Consider the following 24,755-nt stretch of genomic DNA (forward strand, 5'->3'; position numbering starts at 1 on the left):
CAGTAGAGTCATAAGTTGTCTTAATTTTGTTTGGTAGCAGCAGATCAAGCCAAGATGCTAGGATTATGGAGGAATTTATTCTTTTCCTTCACTAGTAGTAATATTAACATGGTGGAGCCCTCCTTTGCCATCTATAAATTTTTCTAAAATAACTAAATGGTTCAAACTGGTTAACCACTGGTTCAGCCATGAAACACTTCATTTAAATATGATTTAATATCTCTTCTAGTGCAAAATGACATTAAATCAATTTCCACCCAAACACAATACCAATCAATAAATTCGACATATGATTAATCCCAAAACTAAGATAACACCACTAAATTAGTTTTCAAAACATTCGGTTCAGCAAAACGAAACTAATTTAATTCCAATGAATTCTAATAATCTCCCTTAATATCAATTTAAATCTGTTATGGTCCTGAGTGCAGGATCGAGTCACAGGTCGAGATCTGGATCCGTACTTGATCATACAACATGTAAGGAGAGAGGGAGAGGGAAAAAGACTCGTCTTAGACAGAGTTCAATTACTCAATTTTTCTTCTTCCTCTTTATTAATAAAAACACTCCTCATATAAGGAGTCAAACATGACATGATTCAGGAAAGACCAACCCATAAAGGAAACAAGGAATCAAAAATAGAAAAGTTAATTAGGCAATTATTTGTTTCTACTATAGCAGTAGTTAAATTAGACATTATTTATTTTCTACTAATTAGACAATAGCTAATTTATTTTTACTATATCAGTAGCTAATTTGCTTCTAACTATAGTAGCGTCCAACAAAGGCATCCACCTCGGCGTCCACATCATCACTCCCCTCCTCGATGCTGAGCTTGTCCTCAAGCTCGAAAGCGGGGTATAATGCCACTAATAGCATGGAGGGAAATTTTCGAATCCACTTCCCCCTCTTCCTCACCTTCCCTGACACTTCAATCCAAAACAGACATTTACACTTGTGACCTGTGCAGTAAGACTCATCACAGTTAAAACAGAGGCCCTTGGCTTTCTTTTGTGCCATCTTGTCGCGGGTTAGACGCTTGAAGAATGAAGCAGGCGGAGTCTCCTTACTGATGTCCCCTGTTGTCTTGGTCTTCGCCAAAGGAGGGCATCCACTGCTAGTGTTGAGGTTGGTTGTGGTCCCGCTCCAATTCGTGCGCAGCAACCCCTCGCCTTGATGGAAGCACTGCTTCCGTTCTAATGCCCTGGCCATATTCATTGCAATGCCTAGGTTTTTAGGCTTCTATTGTTCGATGTCGATACGGAGATCTTCGACTAACAAGTCAACATGTTGTTGTGGTCCGAGGTCCGAGGTCTGGGCGAGGTGGGGCTGGAACTGCCGCTAGTAGTCTTCTACCGAGTCTGTATGCTTTAGATTTGCTAGCTCTCCCAGAGGGTTGTTGCTCATAGGTGGCCCAAAGTGGATATGACAATGGTTTTTGAATTGCTTTCAAGTCATATCTGGCTCTTTTGTTCCATTTGATCAAACCAAAGTTGGGCTTCCCCCTACCAAGTGGAAGGTAGCAAGACCAACGTTGTCGATTTCTGTGGTCCTTTGATTGACAAAGAATTTTTGCGCACCTTTTAATCCAGTCCAGTGGATCCCCTTTTCCAAAATAGGTGGGGAACTCCATCTTCGAGTACCGCAGAACCAGGGTGCCACTAATTGGTGCTTCAGATCTGATCTCTGAGGCTTTATAGGGGCTACACTCCACTCTAGTGGGGTTGTTTGTGGTGGGCATCGACTATCGTCTTGTCTCTTGAACAGTACGGGATAACTTGGCCATTTGCTCCTCTAGTCCTTACTGGCGGAAGGTGATTTGCTGCATGAAAACTTGTTGTTGCGAGATCAATCTTTTTATGAAGGCATCGAGTTTGGATGTGATAGGATCCGTGTCACCTATGATCGGCTCTGATACCAAGTTGTTATGGTCCTGAGTGCAAGATCGAGTCACAGGTTGAGATCCGGATCCGTAATTGGTCATGCAACACGTAAGGGGGGTGGGAGGAGGAAAAAGACTCATCCTAGACAGGTCCAATTACTCAAATTTTCTTCTTCCTCTTTATTAATAATAACACTGCTTATATAAGGAGTCAAACATGACACGATTAAGGAAAGACCAACCCATAAAGGAAACAAGGAATCAAAAATAAAAAAGCTAATTAGATCATTATTTGTTTCTACTATAGCAGTAGTTAAATTAGGTCATTATTTATTTTCTACTAATTAGGCAATAGCTAATTTATTTTTACTATAGCAGTAGTTAATTAGGCAGTAACTAATTTGCTTCCAACTATAGCGGCATCCAACAAAGGCATCCACCTTGGCGTCCACATCAAAATCTAATTTAATTTTCAGAATAGAACACTATCACTGTTGGGTAAATAGTGTTTCCTGTTGAGTTGAATCGTGTCATGTTATTGGATCATGTTAAATATTATGAGATCTACTTGCAAGTCTTGATCTCCTTGGTGTATCAATGATTTTTTGCAGAAGCTATAAACAGTCTAACATTTACTTGACATCATCCAAGAATCAATCGCTTAACTTACCAACATAGTTAGCTCCATTCATTTTAATGATATGAGATTTTCACCTACCTTTATTTTGGTTTAGTTAGTGCCAAATTTCCTTCAACCCTGAGTTTAAATTTTATATGTTTTGAAGGAGTAACTTAAAAGAGTCCTAAGCACATATGTTAACCACATATATTTCTTCGGTTATCAATATCTTCTATTTATTAAAGGTACTATTGATTTACTTCAGTGAAGTTCCGTAGTTGAAGTCAATGCCCTTTGATGGTTTGATCGATAACAGATAAACCATATCACAGAAGACTTTTTAAATCAATACATCTAGTCAGCACAAAATTTTTTGAACCTCTCGTGAAAACTGTTTAGTTAATTGTCAGTATTTTCACCTAACTAAAGTGCCCATTACATGTAGACAATCTTTGGAAACCGATGGAGACATCTTTCGGGGGAACGGGATTTTTGGGAACATATTGGAGGAGTCGATATATGTTTGGATCCATCAAGCTTTGGCCAGGCAAATACACAGGTACAGTTAGAAAATATCACTATCTCCCAAGGCATCAAAATTGATCCTGTTTTTTTTTGCTAAAGCAAGCACATGAAAAACTGCTGATTGTTGACATTTATCTGTTTAAGTTGATGTTTTTCATAGTATTCATCGTTTGCATTTTTCATCTGCTTTCTTGTGCCTTTGGGTTAATTGGAACATTAGTTTTTAAGTAATATAGCATTGTAATTAGTAGGCTTGCTTCTACTAGATTTGCTTATCAATCTACACAGTGATGTGAATCCAATTTATGAGACAAAAAAATTAATTACTTCCCCTATGCACTTTTTCAAGCTAGAAGCTTAGTGCTATCCTATACATCTTACCCTACACACTTGTGAGCACCTAAATTTTTTTTTTCAGTTTGAATTTTTTTTCTTCTTAATATTATAACTCAACTCCTAAACCTTAAAAGGTAAAATCTTATTGACATAACCGGGAGTTTAAAAAAATAAAAATAAATAAAAAAAAAAACACCATGGCTAACATTGTGAGCATCACGTATTTAAGTTAATTGTTTTTTATTTTTTATTAATATATTTTATATTAAAAAAAATACTGAAATAATATCGGTATGACACAATATGGTATTAAAACCATATAAACTCCAATTCGTCTTGAGGTTAAAATGTCTTCCTATATCTCTGTGGGGGGAGATGTGAGGTATTCAAGTTAGGAAACCTACACATAAGCTAAAGATAAAGATTGGGCCTAATGGATAACCCTAAACCATAAGAAAAACTCAAGGTTGAGCTTTTAAGTTTTTGAGGGTGAGTTCACATCCTTTTTTGATGTGTGTCAAAGGGAAAGATGTGAGGAGTTTAAGTTAGAAACCATCACATATAACGGGGAAACATTATGGATTAATATGAAATCATTTCTTTGAGATTATTGTACTCATTCTATTCATTTTTTATGATCACATGAATATTTTTTTTTTTCGAAGACCTAACTTAAATAGTTGCCAAACATCATAAAGGGAAGATTTAGGTGCAATCATGCCTTAGCATGTGTGCATGTGATTTTGATGTTTGGAAAATACTTAAGTTAGACAATGTTGTTTGTCGCAAATAAATGTCAAGTGTGCAACTACAAGTCAACTTTGACATAAGTTGCAGGTGCAACAGTGGAAGTCTAAGAAGATTCTTGATAAGGAAAAGTCCATGTGGACATTTGTACGAAGGAAGTCTTAGTAGGTTGAGGTCAATATAATGGTACGCAAAGAAAGTCCTAGCGGGTCATAAGGACTAGATGCTAGGCTGTTGCATGAAGTCCTAGCGGTTCAACGAGTACCTGACACTAGGCATGTGGAAGTCTTGGAAGCGAGGTGCTTCTTAGCAAGGAGGAAGTTCTAGAGGTCGGAAAACTTTTTGGCCCCAAGGTCAAATCAGCAAGGAAGTGACATTACCTTGGAGGAACAAAGGCAAACAGCTGCTGGATAAGGCATGTCAGTCGACTGAAGCTCAGTATTAATTGACTGAACTTATCGATTGGGTAGTCAACTGGACACCAAACAGAATCAAATAGAATGTTTTCTGTTCGTTCTGATTTTGGGGCACCAAACAGTTGACTGTCAAGCATTAGTTAATCTGAAGTCATCCAGTAGTTGACTAATGAGCCCAATGATAACAACATTGAACTGGAAAGTAACACGGAACCATCAAATTGATGTAGCAGTCCATTGATGAGGTTTGATCAATCAACTGATCACCTGGAAAGACTAATATAATGGCAAGAGAAGAAAGTTGCTAGTTTAGCTATATGTATGGGGTCAAGGTATCTTGGAAAAGAATGTGGGAAAGGCTTACTGCTGAACCCTTAATTCTCTAAGTATTAAAGCTTCATATCTTTCTTTTCTTCTGATTGTGTTCAATTGTAAGATTCACTAGTGCTTCAAATCTTTATCTTGTAATACGGAAGTGGAGGGATGGTTGGATTTGAAACATATTTTAATCCAAAATTTTGAACTTTTGTTACAGGCTTTTCAGTCCTTGCTCAGGAAGTTGCAGAAACATGTTCCCTATGAATCATCTGTTGTTGATTTGTATGCTGGGTCTGGAATCATTGGATTATCACTAGCTGCTGCTAGGAGATGCAGGCATGTTTTATAATTGCATAATTTGATTTCTGTTTGCAACATCTCTACTACCATAAAATTTGATCAAATTATGCGAGAATTCTTATATGCAGATCTATTAAATGTGTTGAAATCAACAAAGAGTCAAAATTATCATTTGAGAAATCAGTTAACCGTCTACCAAAAGCTATAAATGGGAATATTAGCTGGCATAATGCAGATGCTTCAATTGTATGCAATGCAATCTCAAACCCTCAATATGATAAATGATTGTCAACATTTGGTATACTATTTATCCAGACAATTGATTGCTTTGAATGTAGGAACCACTTCACTGGCTGGAAGGGTCAGATGTTGTCGTTGTTGATCCTACTAGGAAAGGGTTGCACCCATCTGTAATTGACGCATTAAGGAAGATTGCATTGTCACAATGCACAGTTATGCAAGCAGTTGACACTAGGTAGACATCTGACCTTGGATTTTGTTTAATTTCTTTTCTACAGGAAGCCTTTCAAGGATCTGTAAAATCTGGAACCTTTGGTTTCTATCTGAGCCGTTTGATGTTTTATTGACTCTTCCAAACAATTTAAATTTATTTTAATGGACAGTTTAGACATAAAGGTGAAAGATGAGAAGAGGCCATGGGTTCTGCGTGCCAGGGCAGCTTCAGTTAATGTGGAAGGAAAAACAACTTTGGATAAGACTATATCATGGCCTAATACTCTTGTCTATATAAGTTGTGGATGGGAAAGTTTCAAGGAGGTAAATGTGTCTGCATGGTAGATGGTGTATATTCTTCTTCTCATGAATTAAGATCTCGGTTGTCTAGCTGCGGCATGCATCCATTTTAGACTAGCATGATACAACCATTATTCCACATTCAATTGTTGGTACGAATGGACTCTAGCTAACCACATATCAAGTATTTTCTGCCTTATCTACAGCTCTAAGTCTAAAATTTGTGCAATCTAAAAGAATTTTAAAAAATGTTATTTTTTTATATCCTTAACTAGCATGGATTGTCTTCATACGGCTGACTTGGATGAACTCTACCTCATTGGATCATCTCATGAATAAGTGGTGTCCATCCAAAATCAAAATCCTAAAACCAAACTAAATGAAATATTCAATTTACTGCTTCAGTATCAGTTTAGAAATATGACAAGATAAGTTTCTATCTAGGACGCCAATATATAAACTGATAAAACTGAATTAAGCTGATATTAATTTATTGTTATACTACCTAACTAGGAAAGCTGATCTTCAAATTTCAAAAGCAAATATAGTAATGTATATAAATGAATTTGACTATGTTTTAGAGACTGCCAAAAGATTATTCAGGTTATATTACAAAATTGAAAGTTTCTATTAAGAGAAAACCGTGTATTAGACACCATGGAGTTATTGACTTATATAGAGAAGGATATACAATATAATTACAATAATACCCCTAGTTATTATGTTACAATTTTCTAACACTCCCCCTTAAGCTGGAGAATATAGATCATATGTACCCAGCTTGTTACATATGTAGTCAATTCGGGAACTTCTCAGTGGCTTAGTGAATATATCTGCTAGTTGATCATGTGAGTTGAAAAAACTAGTAGATATTTCTCTTAATATGACTTTCTCTCTACTAAAGTGACAGTCAACTTCAATATGCTTTGTCTTCTCATGAAAAACTAGGTTCGAGGCAATATGTATGGCAGCCTGGTTGTCACATATAAGTGACATTTGTGTAACCTCCCCAAATCTGAGTTCCTGAAGCAACCGTTTTAACCATATAAGCTCTTGACTAGTTATAGCCATAGCCTGATACTCTGCCTCTGACTTGGATCTTGCCACAACATTATGCTTTTTGCTTTTCCAAGAAACCAAGTTATCTCCGAAAAATATACAAACCCCAGAAGTGGACCTATTATAAGTGGGAGATCCTGCCCAATCTGCATCAGAGTACCCTATGACTCGAGTATGTTCTTTGTCTGCATACAAAAGATCATTTTCTGGTATGCCTCTGATATATCGAATAATGTGAGTCACAACATTCCAATGTTCTTTGCATGGAGAGTTGAGAAATTGACTTACTGCACTTATTGCAAATGAGATATCCGGACGAGTAACAATAAGGTAACTTAGTTTCCCTACTAATCGCCTGTACCGTTCAAGATCTGGAAGAGGCTCCCTATGATTAGGGAAGAGCTTGACATTAGGATACATAGGGTTGTCGACTGTCTTTGAGTTTAACATTCCTGTTTCTTCCAGAATATTCATTGCATACTTTCTTTGGGATATGACGATCCCCGATTTAGACTGTGCTACTTCTATCCCCAAGAAATATTTGAGTTTGCTGAGATCCTTTGCTTGGAATGTTTAAAAAGATGTGGTTTCACCTGTGAAATCCCAAGATGATCACTACCTGTGATAACAATATCATCAACATAAACCACTACGTAGATGCAACCAGTAGATGAGTGGTGATAAAAGACAGAATGGTTAGCCTCGCTCCGAGTCATGCCAAACTATTGAATTACAGTACTAAATCTACCGAACCATGTTTTGAGTGATTGCTTGAGGCCATATAAAGATTTCCGTAGGCAACATACAAGACCAAAAGACTCCCCCTAGCAACAAAACACGGAAGTTGCTCTATGTAGACTTCCTCGAGCAGATCACCATGTAAGAATGCATTTTTGATGTCCAATTGATAAAGAGGCCAATGGCGAATCACAGCAATTGACAGGAATGAAGACATCTTCGCAACAAGAGAAAAAATATCCCGATAATCTAATTCGAAGATCTGAGTATAGCCTTTAGTGACGAGACATGCCTTAAGTCTGTCAACCATACCGTCCGGATCAATCTTCACCGTATACACCCATCGATAACCAACAACTGACTTCCCAGGTGGTAGAGGAACGAGGTCTCAAGTCCCACTACTCTGTAAAGCACAAATTTCATCGAGCAGAGCCTGTTTCTATCTTGGATGGGCAAAGGCATCACCTGCAGTCTTAGGAAGAGAAACAGACGACAAGGAAGAAAGACAAGAATAATAGGAATGAGAAAGACGATGATAACTCAAATAAACATAGTGAGGAGAAGGATTACGAGTGGAACGCATACGCTTTCGAAGTGCAATAGGAATATCAGAGTCAGGAGATGGGACCGGAGGAAATAGTGAAGGACTTGACTTCAAAGATGTGTCCACGGTAGTGGCAGTGTCGGTTGGCGGCAAAGCAGGATAAGGACGACGCTGATAAACCTGCAAAGGAGGAGATGAGGTTGGGGACGATAGAGGCGCCTCCAGAGGACAAAAGATAGTCACTAGTGCAAGTGGAGAGGGAGAAACTTCGGACTAGGAAGCAGGAGGCCCAAAAAATGAAACCAAATCAAAGAATGTGACATCAACAGAGATAAAGTAGTAACGAAGAGTAGGGGAATAACACTTGTACCCTTTCTGAGACCGTGGGTACCCAAGGAAAACACATTTATGAGACCAGGGAGAGAGTTTATCAATGCTAGGATAAAGATCATGAGCAAAACATATAGAACCAAAGACTCGAGGTGGTAAAGGATGAAGAGGATGATGAGGGTAGAGGATATGATGAGATATTTTACCCCAGAGAGTGGAGGAAGGCATACGATTAATGAGATAACACGCAGTAAGTACGGCATCACCCCAAAACTGATGAGGAACATGAGAATGGAGAAGAAGAGTCCGAGTGGTCTCAAGGAGATGACGATTCTTGCGTTTTGCAACCCCATTCTGTTGAGGGGTATGAGGGCAAGACGTGCGATACAGTACACCATGAGATGCTAAGGAACGAAATTGAGTAGAAAGATACCCGTGTGCATTATCACTTTGCAAAGTTCGAAGAGAAATACCAAACTAAGTTTTGATTTCATGAAAAAAAGATTGAAAAATAGAAAACAATTCTGAACGTTCATTCATCAGATATAACCATGTACAATAGGAAAAATCATCTATAAAAGTAACAAAATATTGTGATTCCAATGTAGAAGAAACACGACTTGGACCCCAAACATCAGAATGAATCAAAGCAAAGGGGATTGTAGCCCGAGTCACAATGTGAGGAGAAAAAGAACTACGAACATGCTTACCTAATTGACACGACTCACAAGACAGATTCTAAGTGAGAGACTATGATGTAATTGTTTCAACTTATCAAGGACCTGGATGTCCCAACTGAGCATGAATAAGAAGTGGAGATGCTGTTGCCGAACCAATAAGAGAGGGTTGTTGAAGCCGATAAAGACCATGAGACTCACATCCGAAGCCAATCATCCTCCCCATACTCTGGTCCTGTAAGGAAATAGACGTTTTATAAAAGAAATGACACAATCAAGAGACCGAGTAAGTTGACCTATCGACAATAAATTAAAGGGAGCTCCGAGAACATAAAGAACATTATGAATAGACACGGAGAAAGATGAACAATAACAGTACCCTGGGATTGAGTTTGGGAACCATTGTCCATGGTGACAATAGGTAAATAACCGGAAGTAGTGAGAGAAGAAAATAGGGATTTATTATCAGTGATATGATCGGTGGCCCCAGAATTAAGAACCCAAGGGCCTGAAGAGCGAGATATGCCAGCAAAGGAATTACCAGCGTGTGCAACGGTAGCAGTGGAATAAGAAGCCTGACGATCCTCAAACCATTTCAGAAAGTCATTATAGGAAGGTGGTGGGGTCGGATCCGGTGTTAACTGTGAAGTGGAAGCTGAAGAAGCAACAGAACTTTGAACGATTTGAGCAGCGCGAGGAGGTCGACCATGTAGACTCCAACACTTGTCAATTGTGTGTCCCGGTCAGTGGCAATGATCACACCAAGGACGTCCTTTGCCACCCTTGCGAGGTGGGGGTCTATTGTTGTGTCAAGAGACCAAAGCTGACGAGTCAACAAGAACGGAAGGGGGCATTGTTGAGACTTTGGTCAGGACACGAGGAGAGTCGCCTAGGTATTGTCCATGGTAGAGCTGCCTAGGATCTGATCACGAACATGAGAATAATCTGTGGGCAGGCCATATAAAGCTAGAGATATAAAAAATTTCTTCCGATTTTTAAGCTCTTCAACAGAACTGGCCGCAGGTGGTAGTAGTTCATTGAAGTCATAAAGAAGGCTAGAAACCAAATCCAGATAAGTTAACATTGAATCCTTAATCTGATGAGCAGGATGGTCATGAGATCTTCACAAACTTGATAGAGTCGCCAAGAGGTGTTCGTAAAGAGTTGTTGAGCTTGTCTCTAAACAGCTTTGCAAGTTTTGTGAGTAAGGAAGACATTCCAAAGAGATGGATGGATGGTGGCTCGGATAATACAACACAATTGAGCGTTAACCTTCTTCCATAGGGGACAATCGACGACTTGAACATCTTCTTCGATTTTAGTGAGATGTGTCTCATAATCCTACCCAATAAGCCAAAGCTCAATATGAGATGCCCAAGAGACATAATTCTTACCATCCAATTGCTCGGAAGAAAGGGGTGCAGTGATATGGTTGATAAAAATTGAGATATCTGGCTTTGGGACGCCGGATGTAGCCATTGATTATTTTGGAAGGGGCAGCACCAGTAGCACGGATAAGGCAAGACAGATGCCGCATGGATGAGGGAGGACGCATTACACTGTGGCAGCAGCAACTGCTACTCGCGGTACGCCGGCGTGAAAGAGGGCAGCAGCCCGACTTTTTGGTGACGTCACAACTCCCTGATGACGACCCACAACAGCCTCCGTAGACCCCTTCCGGGATGGGTAGGGATGGTAGAGGTGGCGCAGAGGCTGCATCGAGTGTAGGAAGGCACTGCGGTGTTCCACTACGGATCTATAAGCTTGATCACAACGCCGTGCAAATCGGCGCACTTGAAGGCGATGGAGGTGGCGAGGAAAGCAGGGGCGCTGCTCTCCTACGACCCCAACCTCCGACTGCCTCTGTGGCCCTCGGCGGAGTATGTGCAGCGTCGGAGATGAAGATCTGGACGTGCTCGCGACTTCGGGGTAGGCACGACCGGAGATGTTGAAGGCGAGGTAGAGCGCCAGGCGTTGACGATGAGGATCGGCACGCTGTAGACACGGACGAGATACCAGAGCCGTGCAGAAGCGGCTTCTTCTGTCGAAGGGGACGATAGAGGTCTAGGTCATGAACAAAAAGTGAGCTCGGGTGCTCGGCTTCTAGCGAGCTCGGATGCTCAGCTTCCAGCGAGCTCGGGTGCTCGGCTTCCAGCGAGCTCAGGTGCTCGGCTTCCAGCGCGCAGGAGAGTGAAGGAGGCGGCCGACGTCGGTAAGGAGATGGGTTTAAAGAAAGGTGGAGTCGTCGGCGAGTGAAGGAGATGCGCTTTCGCCAGAGAACGAGGATCGCGAGGTGTAGGCGCTGGCACGAGGGAGACGCGAAGATGGGAGGCGGTGGCGGTAGAATCGGGGGAAATTAGGGCAATAGGAAGTTAGGGTTTTCTTTTAACCTCGCTCTGATATCATGTTAAGAGAAAATCATGTATTAGACACCACGGAGTTATTGACTTATATAGAGAAGGATATACAACATACTTATAATAATACCCCTAGTTATTATGTTACAATATCTGACAGTTTCATTTAGTTTGAAAATTTATTTATAAATTGATAACTGAACCTTAACCACCTTACCAGCAAGGGGAAAATGTATGGCAACCTTTGACTTATTCATACTAATTGCTCGTTAGAGTATTCTGATTACTTTATTCATTTCGTGCATCATATGGCATCTTCTAATTTGAAGTCCTTAGCTGTCTACTTTCTGTTGTGAAGATAACACAGTGCCTTGGGGTCCTCTCCAATCAATTTACTAGTCACAATTTTTCAACAGGATTGCAAGAACCTGCTGTCGTCTCAGATGTGGTATTTGGAAAAAGCTTATGCTTTTAATTTCTTTCCTGGTACACAGAGGTAGCGTTTAATTATAGAATTTATCTACAGCTATAGAAATGATTCCATCACTTGTTTTAAGTCAACATTCAGTGTAGATTTAGATTAAGTAGCTATCTAGAGATTCATATTGAAGTATTCACCAGGTTATGTTTTTATATTCAACATCCATCATCCTCAACGTTTAATAGTACTATGGATGATTAAAAAGAAGATAACCAATAATAGGATTTTAGATTTTTCCTATTAATTTAAATGAACTCTTCATCGTCTATAGTTTAATTGATTAACTGTTTATTCAAAATTTAGAAAAGTTTTTTTTATATAAAATTAATTATTGACTAACCATTTATTCCTTAAGCTTGATATGATAGAAATTTCAATTTATGTACTTGTGAATATTTTATTTAGACATTAAGTGGATAATGTTGGTATAAGCTGTATGCATTCAACCAAATTCTGAAACGCTCTTGCTAGTTTTGGTTGCATGATATTGGAACTTGTCAAAATGTCAAGGCAGTCATGTGAAATTGTAACAATTTGGACTATAGATGAGAAGACGTCCAATGAGGAACAGGTTTGTTTCTGCTTGAAAGTTTTTTTGTTCCTTATTATTGTCATTACTTTTTCTACTACAGCATCGAAGTGCTAGCCGTGTTCAAACACGGTCCGCGAACAAGGCAAAAGGTTGTGTTCAATCAGGGCAAAAGGAGAAAGAGGGAAACAAGGAAAAAAAAGACTCCATGGTGATTGATGCCACACATGCTGACAATGAAAACTGCAAAAAATACTTTTTTTAAAAAAATGTCTTTATTGTCTTTTCTGCAACTTTGTAGTTTGACTATTTGCAATTTTCTGTAGTAAGTAATAGGTGGGAGCCTGAATCTTTGGATCAGGGATGGGCATCAGTCAAAATTCAGTCGCTTAAAGCAAGTCAGGAAAGATTTTCCCAGACATTTTTTCTAATTTAGCCGTGGATGATTTTGATTTTTTTTTTTTGTTTTCGAACGATCTTTCCTAGACATTTATGTAAAAAAAAGGCAATATGTATTAAGTTAAGCTATTTGGGATTTGCGTTGTCTTTTTTGCCTCGGCTATTCTGAAATCATACAGAGGTATGCATTTTTCTAATGTATTTGTGAGACACTTCGTGTTCATGACTGCATGCTATAAACTTTGGTTGCTGAATGCAGAGAACTCATAATGAATAGCCAAAGGCTTTTCTTTAAATACTCTAGATGCTTTTCATAACTACTATTTATTTTATTGATTTGAGCTGAATCATATATATGAGAAGCCTTTTATGAGATTTATCTGGTGTATCTGCAAACGACCACTATTAACACACTTTACACCGTCTTGACTTCCATTAATTGTCTCGTTAAACAGGCTGGAGTTAGATGACGAATGAGCAAGTATCAAGCTGTTGCTGAAATTTAAAGACAGCCAGATGATCAAGTTATGATGCCTAGCTATCCATGAAAACTAGCCACCTCTCAAGATGTCGTCTAATTTAGCAAATCATGATCAAAAAGGATGGGGCACATTCCTAGCGATTCATGATCTGTATATCAAAAACAGCCATGTGTTCTGAGAATGCTCATTAGCATGAGATTCAAACAATGTGATGTTCTATTGTATTCCTAACATGTGCATTCTTAAACAGGGGAAATAATAAGTTTTAACAAATTCATGCCATGAGAGTCAATCTCACATAACAAATTGATGAAGAAGTTGAAAAGTATCACAGAAAAGTCCAATAAAAGTATTGCAATCTTCCAACCAGGTTTTTTCAAGGTGTAGGATAGTGCAAAAGAACGGGAAATGTTACTGAAAGTCCAATATAGTTTTCTATTGAATGATAAATTGAAGTACATCTCTAGTTCAATGAGTCCTTGTGCAAGTATAATACAACGAAGGATTGAAAAGTGTTAGAGAGGATGAATAATGTTCATGGTCTTTTTTACATTTTTCATAAAATTTAAGAGTAAATGTACCGTGAAAATAAATAACAATGTTAACACAAATTTTTTTTATTTAATTTGGAGTCTTTAATGACTCCTACTCAAAGGTTTATGATCATCGATCGTTTTCGATGGGTAATTCATTAACAACTTGAACTTAAGGGGGCATCATCATCCTAATAAATATGACACAATTTTCTTCTATAATCAATAACACATCATATAAATAATATTATTTCTCAACTTATCGGGCATATTGATTTAACGAAAAAAACTCATCCTTTGATAAATTAAAGAAATAAATATTAAGTACATGTGCTTGTTATTATATCGGGATTAAGAGTACGCACATCCATAATAACAGAGGTTTTGTTCTTTTATGCAGTTAATATAAAAGGAACAATCTCAAATGGTCCTGCTCTATACATACATAGTGTACTAGTGTAATTTTATTGTCAAGATAAATTAGTATCAAATTACACTATAATCATTCCAATGGTTTGTCTCAATCCATCTTGGTTGTGAGCTTCTATTTATAATTTATAAGGAACTGATAACATGATCTTCTGTGTGATACCACACATCATGTTATCTACAATATAAATTAAATGGACAACTGCATTTAACTAAATGCAGACATTTGACCAATGTGATTTTTATTTCAAAATAAATGTTTATACAAAAAACTAGGCTTTTAGTATACATTCTAACAATAACTAGAAAAGTTAGAAGATCGAGCTTATGATTGAAGCCCTCATGGTATTCATAAAGTGAGGCCAACCGCTAGCTAGTATAGTACATGGTGTGTCTAAAATCTGCCTTCCTCCCTCGATCCAAATAATATTCTCTAACAAACTCGGCTACTTGTCCCTAAAAGGTCCTTATTGTCTGAAAATGATCACGTATCTCTTAGAATTATTCATGAGATAAGGTACAATGACCTTCCAACATGAGTTGGCTGGCTCTTTGTCTCTCATGGATGGCATCCAAAGAGGTACGGAAATCTAAAAAATTAAATCTAGAAGGACATGTGCTACCATGGGCAAAAGAATGCCTAGTTGGCTCTAGAAAAGTGTCTGACCCTAGGTGTCTATAAGATGAGGTTTTAAGGTACTCTAGGGGAATAGGGGCAACCTTGGGAGCCAAATCTCTAATAACCCAATTATCAAGGTTGCGAATTGTGGTTCGATTAGGGCTTAGAAGGAGTGGAAATCCATCCCTCTTTAGGAAAGTAAAGCCATTTCCATTTTGGCAGATCATTTTCATTGCAAGGCATGTATCAATATCAATTTTAAAATTTCCATGAATAATGTCTAAACCAAAAAGTTTGCATTGCACATTTAAAGAAATATGGATTATCAGTCCACCAAAAACTATCGTGCCCGAAGAAACCTCCCAGGTCTAGCAAGGATCTATAGAAAATAGAAGCCCATGTCAAAGTCTACTTTGTTAAGCATAGCCCAAAATGAATAAAGTTCTACCTTTCTCACCATCCCATCAGTTTCACCTCTACCAAAAATTATTTTGCTCAGTACATGGTGAAGGTATCTAAAGACAAGATTTTGCATATGTCAAGTTTTTTTTATCATGAAGGGTCATAGGGTTCCTTTATACCAGTGATATCATTCCAAAAATAATTGCTATTAAATTTGCAATCAAATTTACGAGAGCCGCCCATAGGCAAGTCGAAACAATTATTGAAATCAAATAGAGTTTATTGATAATCATAATTTAACAATTTGAAACTAATTTTCCCATCATGATCATCTTCAAAGTGGAAATGAATCTCTATCAAACTTAGGAATTCCAAGCTAAGGTAGGGATAGGTTGGATGATGTGTATACATTAAATTACTCCAATCAAAGGAACTAATTAGCCAATCAATGTCATCTTTGATTCCTAACACAGTCATAGTAATTTCAGTGAGGTAATGAGTGCAAACAATTTTTATAAAACAAGCATATTGAATCAAGCCTTTTGTTCTTTATTTATGAAAATAATATAAAAATGATTTGTCGTTACCTTCGTCGCATATTATCCACTCGCCTTTGCTTTTTCTTTACTTTTATCTAAGCCCTTCCCCTTGCCTTTGCCATGGTCGTCACCACCTCCCGAACCACCGACACCTCTTTGAATCCTTTTCAAGATATCAGACATTGTGAAAGTTTTGTCTTAGGGGAAAAAGCTTGGGGAGGAATAAAGATGAAAGAAGAAGAGAGTCTTGAGACAAAGTGAAATTCCTGGAAGTGGGAGAGAATTCTAGATCTAGATCTCAGAAAGTGCTTGAAGGCTAGAGGGAAGGAAGGAAGTTAGGAAGATGATGTTAGGAAGAATGGAGAAAGGGAATCATTGGGGGTTGGAGGAGGGAGAAGAAGAAGAGATGGGTGTGTTGTGAGGTAGCATGTTCATATGGGAAGAAGACATGTCCCTGCCTTAATAATTTAGGGTTGGATTTTTGACACACGACTGTGTCATAAGACACGGTCAGATTATTGGTTCATTGTCGTGAGAGGCAACAACCATGCCCATAGTTTGTAGAATCACGATTCTACGTAGAATCGATTTACGGTCAGGATTGGATCAGTCAGGATTAGATTATAGAATCATAAAATCCTACCAAAAACCTTTAAAAATTTATGATACATGATTAATAATTTTAAAAAATATTTAAAAAACTCATTTACATACAAATAGATTACTAATTTTTCATATATATGCAATTGTTTACCCACAACACCACAAATTACATTACTACATATACAAATTTAAATTAATTAGTAATTTAACTACCATTCTCAATAAAATTATATACAATATTTATATTTTCATATCATAAAATGAAAAAATATAAAATTTCTATTAACACAATAATAATAATCACATTTAATCTTAAAATGTTCCCTTAGTTTACAAGATGATCTAATTTAAAGGCCAACAAAGTACCTAACGTACATAGCAGAAGTTATTGAATCCTTTGATTCGAATATGAATATCAAAAATAATCTTCTAAAGACTTGTTGATTTCGCATAATACTAGATAATGGACATCCAAAAACTCATTATTTTAGGGAAAAGAAATGACAGAATATTACTGATCAAAAACTAACTCAAAAATAATTAAACATATATTTAAATAATCTCAAAACTCTAACCCTAACTCTGCAAAAGATGAAAAAAAGATAATAAAAAAGATAAAATCTTCTAGGCCTCCGAAAAGACTTTAAATAATATTTTTTAGGTTTAAAACTATGTGGTTAAGGGTAAACCTTGAAATTAATTATAGATCTCTAAATGAGTTTCAATCTGATATATTATAGGTCCCGTGGTTCAATCAGAATCAAAGGTCATGACCTCTCAAAACTTCCACAGATCCTGCTCCAATTCTTCTCTGATCCTATTATGATCCTACCAATCTTGTTCCAATCCTACCTATCCTGCTGCGATCCTACTGTAAAAATTGATTCTACATGATCCAGGATCAATTTGTGCTTTCGGATCGTAGGATTGTACAATCCTACGATCTAGGATCATGATTTACAAACATGGGTCGTGCCCTTAGACACGACTTATTTATGATTAGACAAGACTTATTTAGATTGGGAGTTACATGGCCATGTCAAATGACATGGTCGAGGCTAGATGTTATTCAGTGTGAAGAGTGGAGTCTGCGCTACTAGGAGCACGCAGGAGCACGACCATGTCAAATGACACGGCTAGGAAAATGATATCTCACATAGCTGTGTCAAATGACACAACCAGGGCATGGTTGCTCTCTGCCTATAATTAGACTCCTCACCTTAAGAAGATAGTTGTATCTTAAGAGACACGACCCAGAGAAAATTTGCACATACGATTGTGTCAAATGACACAACAAGGGCATTATTGAACTTTAGAATGTAAGCACAGCCATGTCTTAGGAGACAACCAAGATGTGAAAACTTCATTTTCCCCTTGGTTTGCCCATTTATTTTCCCTTAACGACTCCATGCCCATGTGAATGTCATGGCGAACTTATGGAGATCTTCTACCCTACACAAAATGATAGAATTCCATTAGGCTCAATAAAAAAAACATATACAAAAAATAATAACAAAAAGAACTCTTGTGTTGCCTCCCAAGAAGCACTCATTTTAAGGTCTCGGGCTCGACCCCAACTAGCTCAACTTAGAGCCATATCCTTAAAGGATTGGATTTTTCCTCAAGGTGATTGTGTATTGTGTTGGAGTGTATACTAAAAGCTTAGCTTTTGTAAACATTTATTTTTGAAATAAAAGAATCACATTGGTCAATATCTACATTTATTTGTTAAATGTAATTGTTCAATTAATTTATATAGTAGACAACATGGTGTGTGGTGTCACACACAGAAGATCATGTTGACGGTTCTTTATAAATTATAAATAGTTGCTCGCGACTAAGATGGAAAGGAACGAACCATTGGAATAGTCGTAGTGTAATTAAGTATTAGTTTATCTTGACTAATAAATTACACTAGTACACTCTATTGAGTAGGACCATTTTAGATAAGTTCTTTTTGTACTGACTATATAAAAGAACTAGACCTTAGTTATTATGGAAGTGTGTGCTCTTAATCCTAATATAATAACAAGCACATATATTTAGTATTTATTTCTTTAACTTATCAAAGGGTGAGATTTAGCTCGATAAATCAATAGGTCCGATAAGTTGGGAAATGATATTACTTATAGTGTGTGTTGTTAATTATAGAGGGAATCTGTGTCCTAGTTATTTAGGTTGAGAATGGCCACAAGAGGAGCTCATAAGGATTGCCATGTTAAACCCTATAGGTGGACTTAGTCCGACATGACAATAAAGTTGAGTGGTACTACTCTCGGAGATAGATATTAATTAAGTGAGCTGTCAGTAACTTACTTAATTAGTGGACATTTGTAATCTTAAACACAAGGAGACTAACACACTCATGATAAGAAGGAGCCCATAATATAATTTGGGATTGGTGCGGTAATGCGATAATAACTCTCTAGTGGAATGAGTTATTATCGATGAACTTGAGTTGTGTGTTCGGGGCGAACACGGGATATTCAAGCTCATCGGAAGGCCAAAACCAATTTCTCCTCTAGGTCCCTGTCGTAGCCTTATTAAAGCCTCAAGTCCATCCAAATAAAGACCCATCTTGGTGTCCAAGAAGGGGGTCGACCCAATGCTTGGTGACCAAGCAAGGGCCAGCCACATCCTCTTCTATATGGGCCGGCCCTATTGCTTGGTGACCAAGCTAGTAGGGGCCGGCCACAATATTTAAACAAGGAGGGTTGTTTTTGAATTTTTAAAATCTTCTCTTTGTAGAAAACTATAAGTTTTAAAAGAGAAGTTTTAATTTTAAAAACTTTCCTTACTTGAATTAGGTCACATGTTTTAATAGAGAGTTTTAAAAGTTTTAAAACTTTCCTTTTTAACCATCCTCATGGTTTAAGAAAAAAAGGAAGATAAGTTTTAAAATTTAAATTTTCTATCATCATGTTAAAAAAAAAAAATTTATAAGAGAAGTTTTAAATTTTAAAATATGGTTTTAATTTTTAGAAATTTCTTTTTTTAACTCCTACTTTAGGAAAGAGAGCTTGTAAATTTTATAAGAGGATTTCTTCTTGTAAAATTTTTAAATATATATATATATATATATATATATATATATATATATATATATATATATATATATATATATATATATATATATATATATATATATATATATATATCCTTATTCTTGATGTGGTGGTCGGCCACCTTGCTTGGAGCTCAAGAAAGGGGTCGGCCAATTATAAAATAAAATCATCATCAATTAATTTTGGTGATTGATTCAATCAAGAGGAAAGAAAAGGAAAATTAAAAGGGAAAAAGAAAAGCTAGAGGAAGATTTTAATTTTTGTAAAAATTCTTCCCTTATTTGCCTTGGGCAACTAATATAAAAGAAGGGGTGAGGAGGCTTCATAAGACACAATTCTTATTCTCTTGCTTGGAGACTCTCTTGGTGTGGTCAGCCCTCTCCCTTGTATTTTCCCTTTTGCTCTCTTCTCCTTGGTGGCGGTAGTGGCCGGATTTTAGAAGAAGAGGAAGAAGCTTTTGGGTGGTGTTCATCTTGGAGGATCGCCGCCCACACGACGTCCAAGGCGAGGCGAGGAATACGGCAGAAGATCTCGAGGTCATTAGCTTACAAAGAGAAGGTATAACTAGTAATTTTCTTCCGCATCATACTAGTTATTTTCTTTGTAAGAATTCTAAATACAAGAAGCAATTAGATTTAGTTTTTCGAATTAGTTTTTTGAGTTTGTGTTTTCTTCTTTTTCGAATTTGTGATTCGATTGTTCTTTTTGGTTAACCTAGAGTTATTTAAGGAAATTAAATATTAGCTTTCCTTAAAAGGCTTTGTCTAGGCGGTGGTGGTTGCTCCCATATCCAAGAAGGTCATGTGCCTCGCCATGTAGTCCTGGAAGCCAATTTTGGAAATTAATATTTAATGAAATTACTAACATAGGTAGTTTTGAATCAATAGTGTTAAGTTTCACTTGCGATTCAAATCTAAATCATTAAGAACAGATAAGTTAAATTTGGAATCAATGATGTTAAGTTCCGTCTGCGATTCCTAATTTAACTTCTAAAGAACACAATAGGTTATTTAAGGAAAAGTTCGACACTTGTATAAAAAAATTTTGTACAGTGAAATCGGTACGTTCTCCTAGGACTAACCAACATATTGATCCTCCCTCATCTAGACCCTTGCTGGACAGATATACTTTTCATTTTTCTTCGGGAGCCTCCTTCCATTGCTTGCCAAACTAAATGCTACATCCAGTGGCCTCCCATGGGGATGGAACAAGCATTGTTCTTGTTGGAGTTTATCCAACTTGTAACAAAAACTTTTAAGAGAAGATACATAGTTAGAGGACTTAGAAAGATCAAAATCAAGCCTATCCTCACCTATTTCTAAAGACAGTCTATAATTTTTGGCATCAATCAATGCTCCCATTGTAGTGAGGAAAGGACCTTCCAAGAATTATAGGAATCCTCTTCCATCTCAAGTACCACAAAATCAGTAGGGATGATACAACTCCCTACTTCCACTGACTTATTCTCAATGATACCAAGCGGGTATTGACATGAATGATCAGCAAGTTGAAGTGTCATGGTGGTCAATTTTAGTTCACTGAGTTCCAACTTATTGCAAATTGATAATGAAATGAGGCTACCACTAGCCTGTAAATCACAAAAAGCTTTACTAAAAAATGTTGTTCATATTTTGCGAGGAATCAAAAAGCTTCTTGGATCTTTGAGCTTTGGAGGAAATGAGTGCATCAGAAGGGCACTACACTTGGTTAATGCAATATCTTGAATCCATTTTTCTTATGCTTGTTTGACATCAATTCCTTTATGAATTTGGCAAATTTTGGCATTTATTACAGCGCATCTATCAAAGGGATCTTAATACAAAGTGACTTGACTTTCTCCAAAAACTTAACAAATTCTTCATCTTTCTTTGCATTGATTAGTCTTTGAGGGAAAGGAATCAACTGCGCTATTGGTTGAGTAGGAGAATGCCCTTCAATCGCAATGGCACTCTCCTCCTCCTCTTGGGTGTCACCATTATAAGAAGAGGAAGGAGAGGGCTCTCCATTAATCTCTAGTCCCTTTCTTGAAGTAGTCACTTGGGGTTCCCCCAAGGTTTGTTTACTTCTGAGCTCAATTCTGTTGTAATGCTCAACTGGATTCACATCTGGTTTCCCTGGAAATGACTCGGGTGCTTTAGAGGATGATGTAACTATCTAGGCTACTTGGCTATCCAACATCTTTATATGTTTCTCAGAGTTCTCCGTCCTCTAACTTAGCTGCTTGATGTCATTCTTCATTTCAAGCTGATTTGCTAAGATCCTCAAGTGGGTTTTCAGTCCTTAATGGTTGGTAACTCTATTGTGAAGTTTTATTCTTACCCTGATTAATAGATCTTTTGTTGACCAGGTTGATAGTTTTGCTCTTGATTATTCTTGTAGGAGGATGATTTCTCCACTCGGGATTATAGGTATTGGAGTACAGATTGTTTTGCCTCAAATTGAAGTTGCTAATTGCATCATATTGTTCAATCTGAGCTAGTTGTGTAGCAATAGCTCCTAGAGAGCAAGCTTCTTGAGTGTGTTTCGTACCTCCACAAGAGTCACAAACTCCCATAATTGTGTTCACCGGGTTGGAACCCATAAATTCAAACTTCTTGGACAAAGCATCAACCTTTGCAGATATTAAACTCAAAGTATCAAGGTCATATTTACCAGACATTTTGATTAGATTTCCAAGAAAAATATTTCTACTTCTTTCTGATGGCCATTGATGGTGATTCAGCACCACACTCTCGATTATCTCTTTAACCTCATCTAGACTTTTGTTCATAAGTGCTCCACCAGATACAGAGTCAAGAGACACTTTAGTTTGATAATTGATTCCATTGTAGAAAGTATGGATAACTAACCATTTTTCCTATCTGTGATGGGGACATGATCTTGAGCATACTTTTAAATCTATCCCATGCTTCATAAAGAGATTCCATATGAGTATGTCTGAAGTTAGCAATCTAATTTCTCATGTGTGCTATTTTACTTGGTGGGAAGAATTTGTCTAGGAATGCTTTCTCATATTAAACCTAGGATGTAATACTATTTGTTGGTAAAGAATTGAGCCAGAGTTTTGTTTTATCTCTCAAAGAAAAATCAAATAGGAGTAGTCTTACTATATCAACTGGTACTCTATTCATGTTTGTTGTACCATAAATTTTATAGAAAACCTCCAAGTGTTGGTACGGGTCCTCATGTACAGCTCCACTAAACTGATGTTGTTGGACAATTATGATAACTGCAAGTTTAATTTCAAAATTGTTGGCTCCGACGGTCGGTCTGGTGATACTAGAGTGGTGAGCACTAGCATATGGTGCTACGTAATATTTAAGAGGTTTTCTTTTCATGTTTTATCTTGCTCTTCTTGTTGCTTTTGTAGAATTTTTCTTTTTTTGAATGTCCTTTCAATCTCAAGGTCTATAGGTAACAATTCTCTTGCAGAGTTAAACCTTCTCATACAAGAGCAAGATAGTTCAAGATAAGTTTGTTTGTATTTTCTCAATATAAAAGAATGTAAATGAAGAAATTAAAATTGCAAGAATTAAGAGTACAAGAATTAAAGAAAATAAAAGTGCAGACTATGTACACAAAATATTTACAATGTATACTCTAACTTAAGTGTTTGTAACTAATGTCAAATAATTCTTGGCAACGACATCAAAAACTTGTTAATGAAACCACAAGTGCATGATTTTATCACAAGTAATAAAATATTGATCCCACAGGAATTAATAAGCACTAGTGAGGTCACACAACTAGCTAGCTAAATGATCAAATATCGGTCGAGGTTTCACGAACTAAGGTTGGGAAAATAAATGAAAGGAAGAGAGTTTTGAGGAGAACTGGTTAAGGTGAGTATTCTAGGGGTTCAGTTTCATTGTAAAATTAATGTGTTATGGATTTCTTATTTCCTATCCTCTATCTTTATATAATGTAGGAAGTCTAATTAAATCCCGACACCTCCTCATGACGGTCATGTCGGAGTGTTGCTCCCTTGATTACTCGATATCCCTAGGTAGTAGAGATAATCTAGGATGTCCGATTAAAGGATTATCCTTTATCACCTAGGGTTCCCTGGATATACGATCCTCAAATTCATTCAAACTTGTGTTCAAATCATTGGAAATGTAGAGTTTGGTCCAAGAAATTCATATATGAGATTTGAAGGAAGTGGTTTAAGTTATATGTCTTATTTTTCTCATACTCTTGTAATTGGCAAAGGACTTCTTCACTTCTTGCTCATATTCTTTAAACTCATCATCTTGAGTTTTTGACTTCTCATTGATCAGACTTCCCTCCAAGGGATCTTCTAGTGTTTGAAGAAGTACTTCTTCAAGATCATCATCACTACTTCATACTGCTTCATCTAATTGCTTAAATGTTTCATGCTGAGATTGGATGTCACTTTTTCTAAGGTTCTCAACATTATTGTTCGTTGGGCATAATTCCTCTTTACCATTTCACATAGCCTCCAAGCTTTGAGCTTCATGGATTTTTAATGACTGAGTCATCAAACTTTCACTTGACCATTCATTAAAGTTTGTTACAACCCAGTCAATCAAATCATATGCTTCACTCAAACTCTTATTCATCAGAGAGCCCCCTGCATCTAAATCCAATTGAGTTTTATTAGGAAAAGATATCTTAATATAAAATATGTGGATAATTAACCACTTCTCCAGACCATAGTGTGGGCATTAAAGTAGCAAGTTTAGGAATCAGTCTCAAGATTTGCATAATGACTCTCTAGCTTTTTGCTCGAAGCTCATGATTTAATTTCCTAAATACGTTGTTTTTCTTGGCAAAAAATACCTATTCAAAAATTGTTGTTCTAATTCATCCCATGTTGTTATGCTTCTCACCGATAGAGTATTTAATCAAGTTCTAGCTGAATCCAAAGGCTAAATGGAAATGTTAGTAACCAAATTGTGTCTGCCAAAACATCTTTATATTTTAATGTATTGTAATATCTGTACAACTCCATGAGATGCAGATATGGATTTTCATAATTTGACCCTCCAAATTGATCTTCTTGAATCTTAGAAATAAATGTTTTTATCAAGTGCAAAATTAGGAGCATAA

The 24,755-nt window shown here is 37.0% G+C and overlaps 1 protein-coding gene and 1 non-coding gene across 5 annotated transcripts in view; both read left to right on the plus strand.

Moving 5' to 3' along the window:
* LOC122032652 (uncharacterized RNA methyltransferase pc1998-like) overlaps positions 1–13,777 on the plus strand; it is a 110,792-nt gene extending 97,015 nt beyond the window's left edge. For 2 of the 4 annotated variants that reach the window (XM_042591965.1, XM_042591967.1), the window contains 9 exons: positions 2,947–3,060; positions 5,061–5,179; positions 5,272–5,389; positions 5,482–5,618; positions 5,767–5,920; positions 12,018–12,097; positions 12,715–12,822; positions 12,938–13,009; positions 13,466–13,777. In XM_042591965.1, coding sequence (XP_042447899.1) covers positions 2,947–3,060; positions 5,061–5,179; positions 5,272–5,389; positions 5,482–5,618; positions 5,767–5,920; positions 12,018–12,097; positions 12,715–12,822; positions 12,938–12,944 — 837 coding nt within the window. In that variant the 3' untranslated portion in view covers positions 12,945–13,009; positions 13,466–13,777. Of the gene's footprint in view, positions 1–2,946; positions 3,061–5,060; positions 5,180–5,271; positions 5,390–5,481; positions 5,619–5,766; positions 5,921–12,017; positions 12,098–12,714; positions 12,823–12,937; positions 13,015–13,465 lie in introns of those variants that run through there. The other 2 variants (XM_042591966.1, XM_042591968.1) reach the window with 2 other exon arrangements.
* Positions 13,778–22,540: 8,763 nt separating this feature from the next.
* LOC122033128 lies at positions 22,541–22,648 on the plus strand. Its single transcript, XR_006126385.1, has one exon. It is a non-coding gene; the product is annotated as a small nucleolar RNA R71 (small nucleolar RNA).
* The last annotated feature ends 2,107 nt before the right edge of the window (positions 22,649–24,755 follow it).

The sequence above is a fragment of the Zingiber officinale genome, chromosome 11A (assembly GCF_018446385.1).
Source record: "Zingiber officinale cultivar Zhangliang chromosome 11A, Zo_v1.1, whole genome shotgun sequence".
In the NCBI taxonomy this organism is placed as follows: domain Eukaryota; kingdom Viridiplantae; phylum Streptophyta; class Magnoliopsida; order Zingiberales; family Zingiberaceae; genus Zingiber; species Zingiber officinale.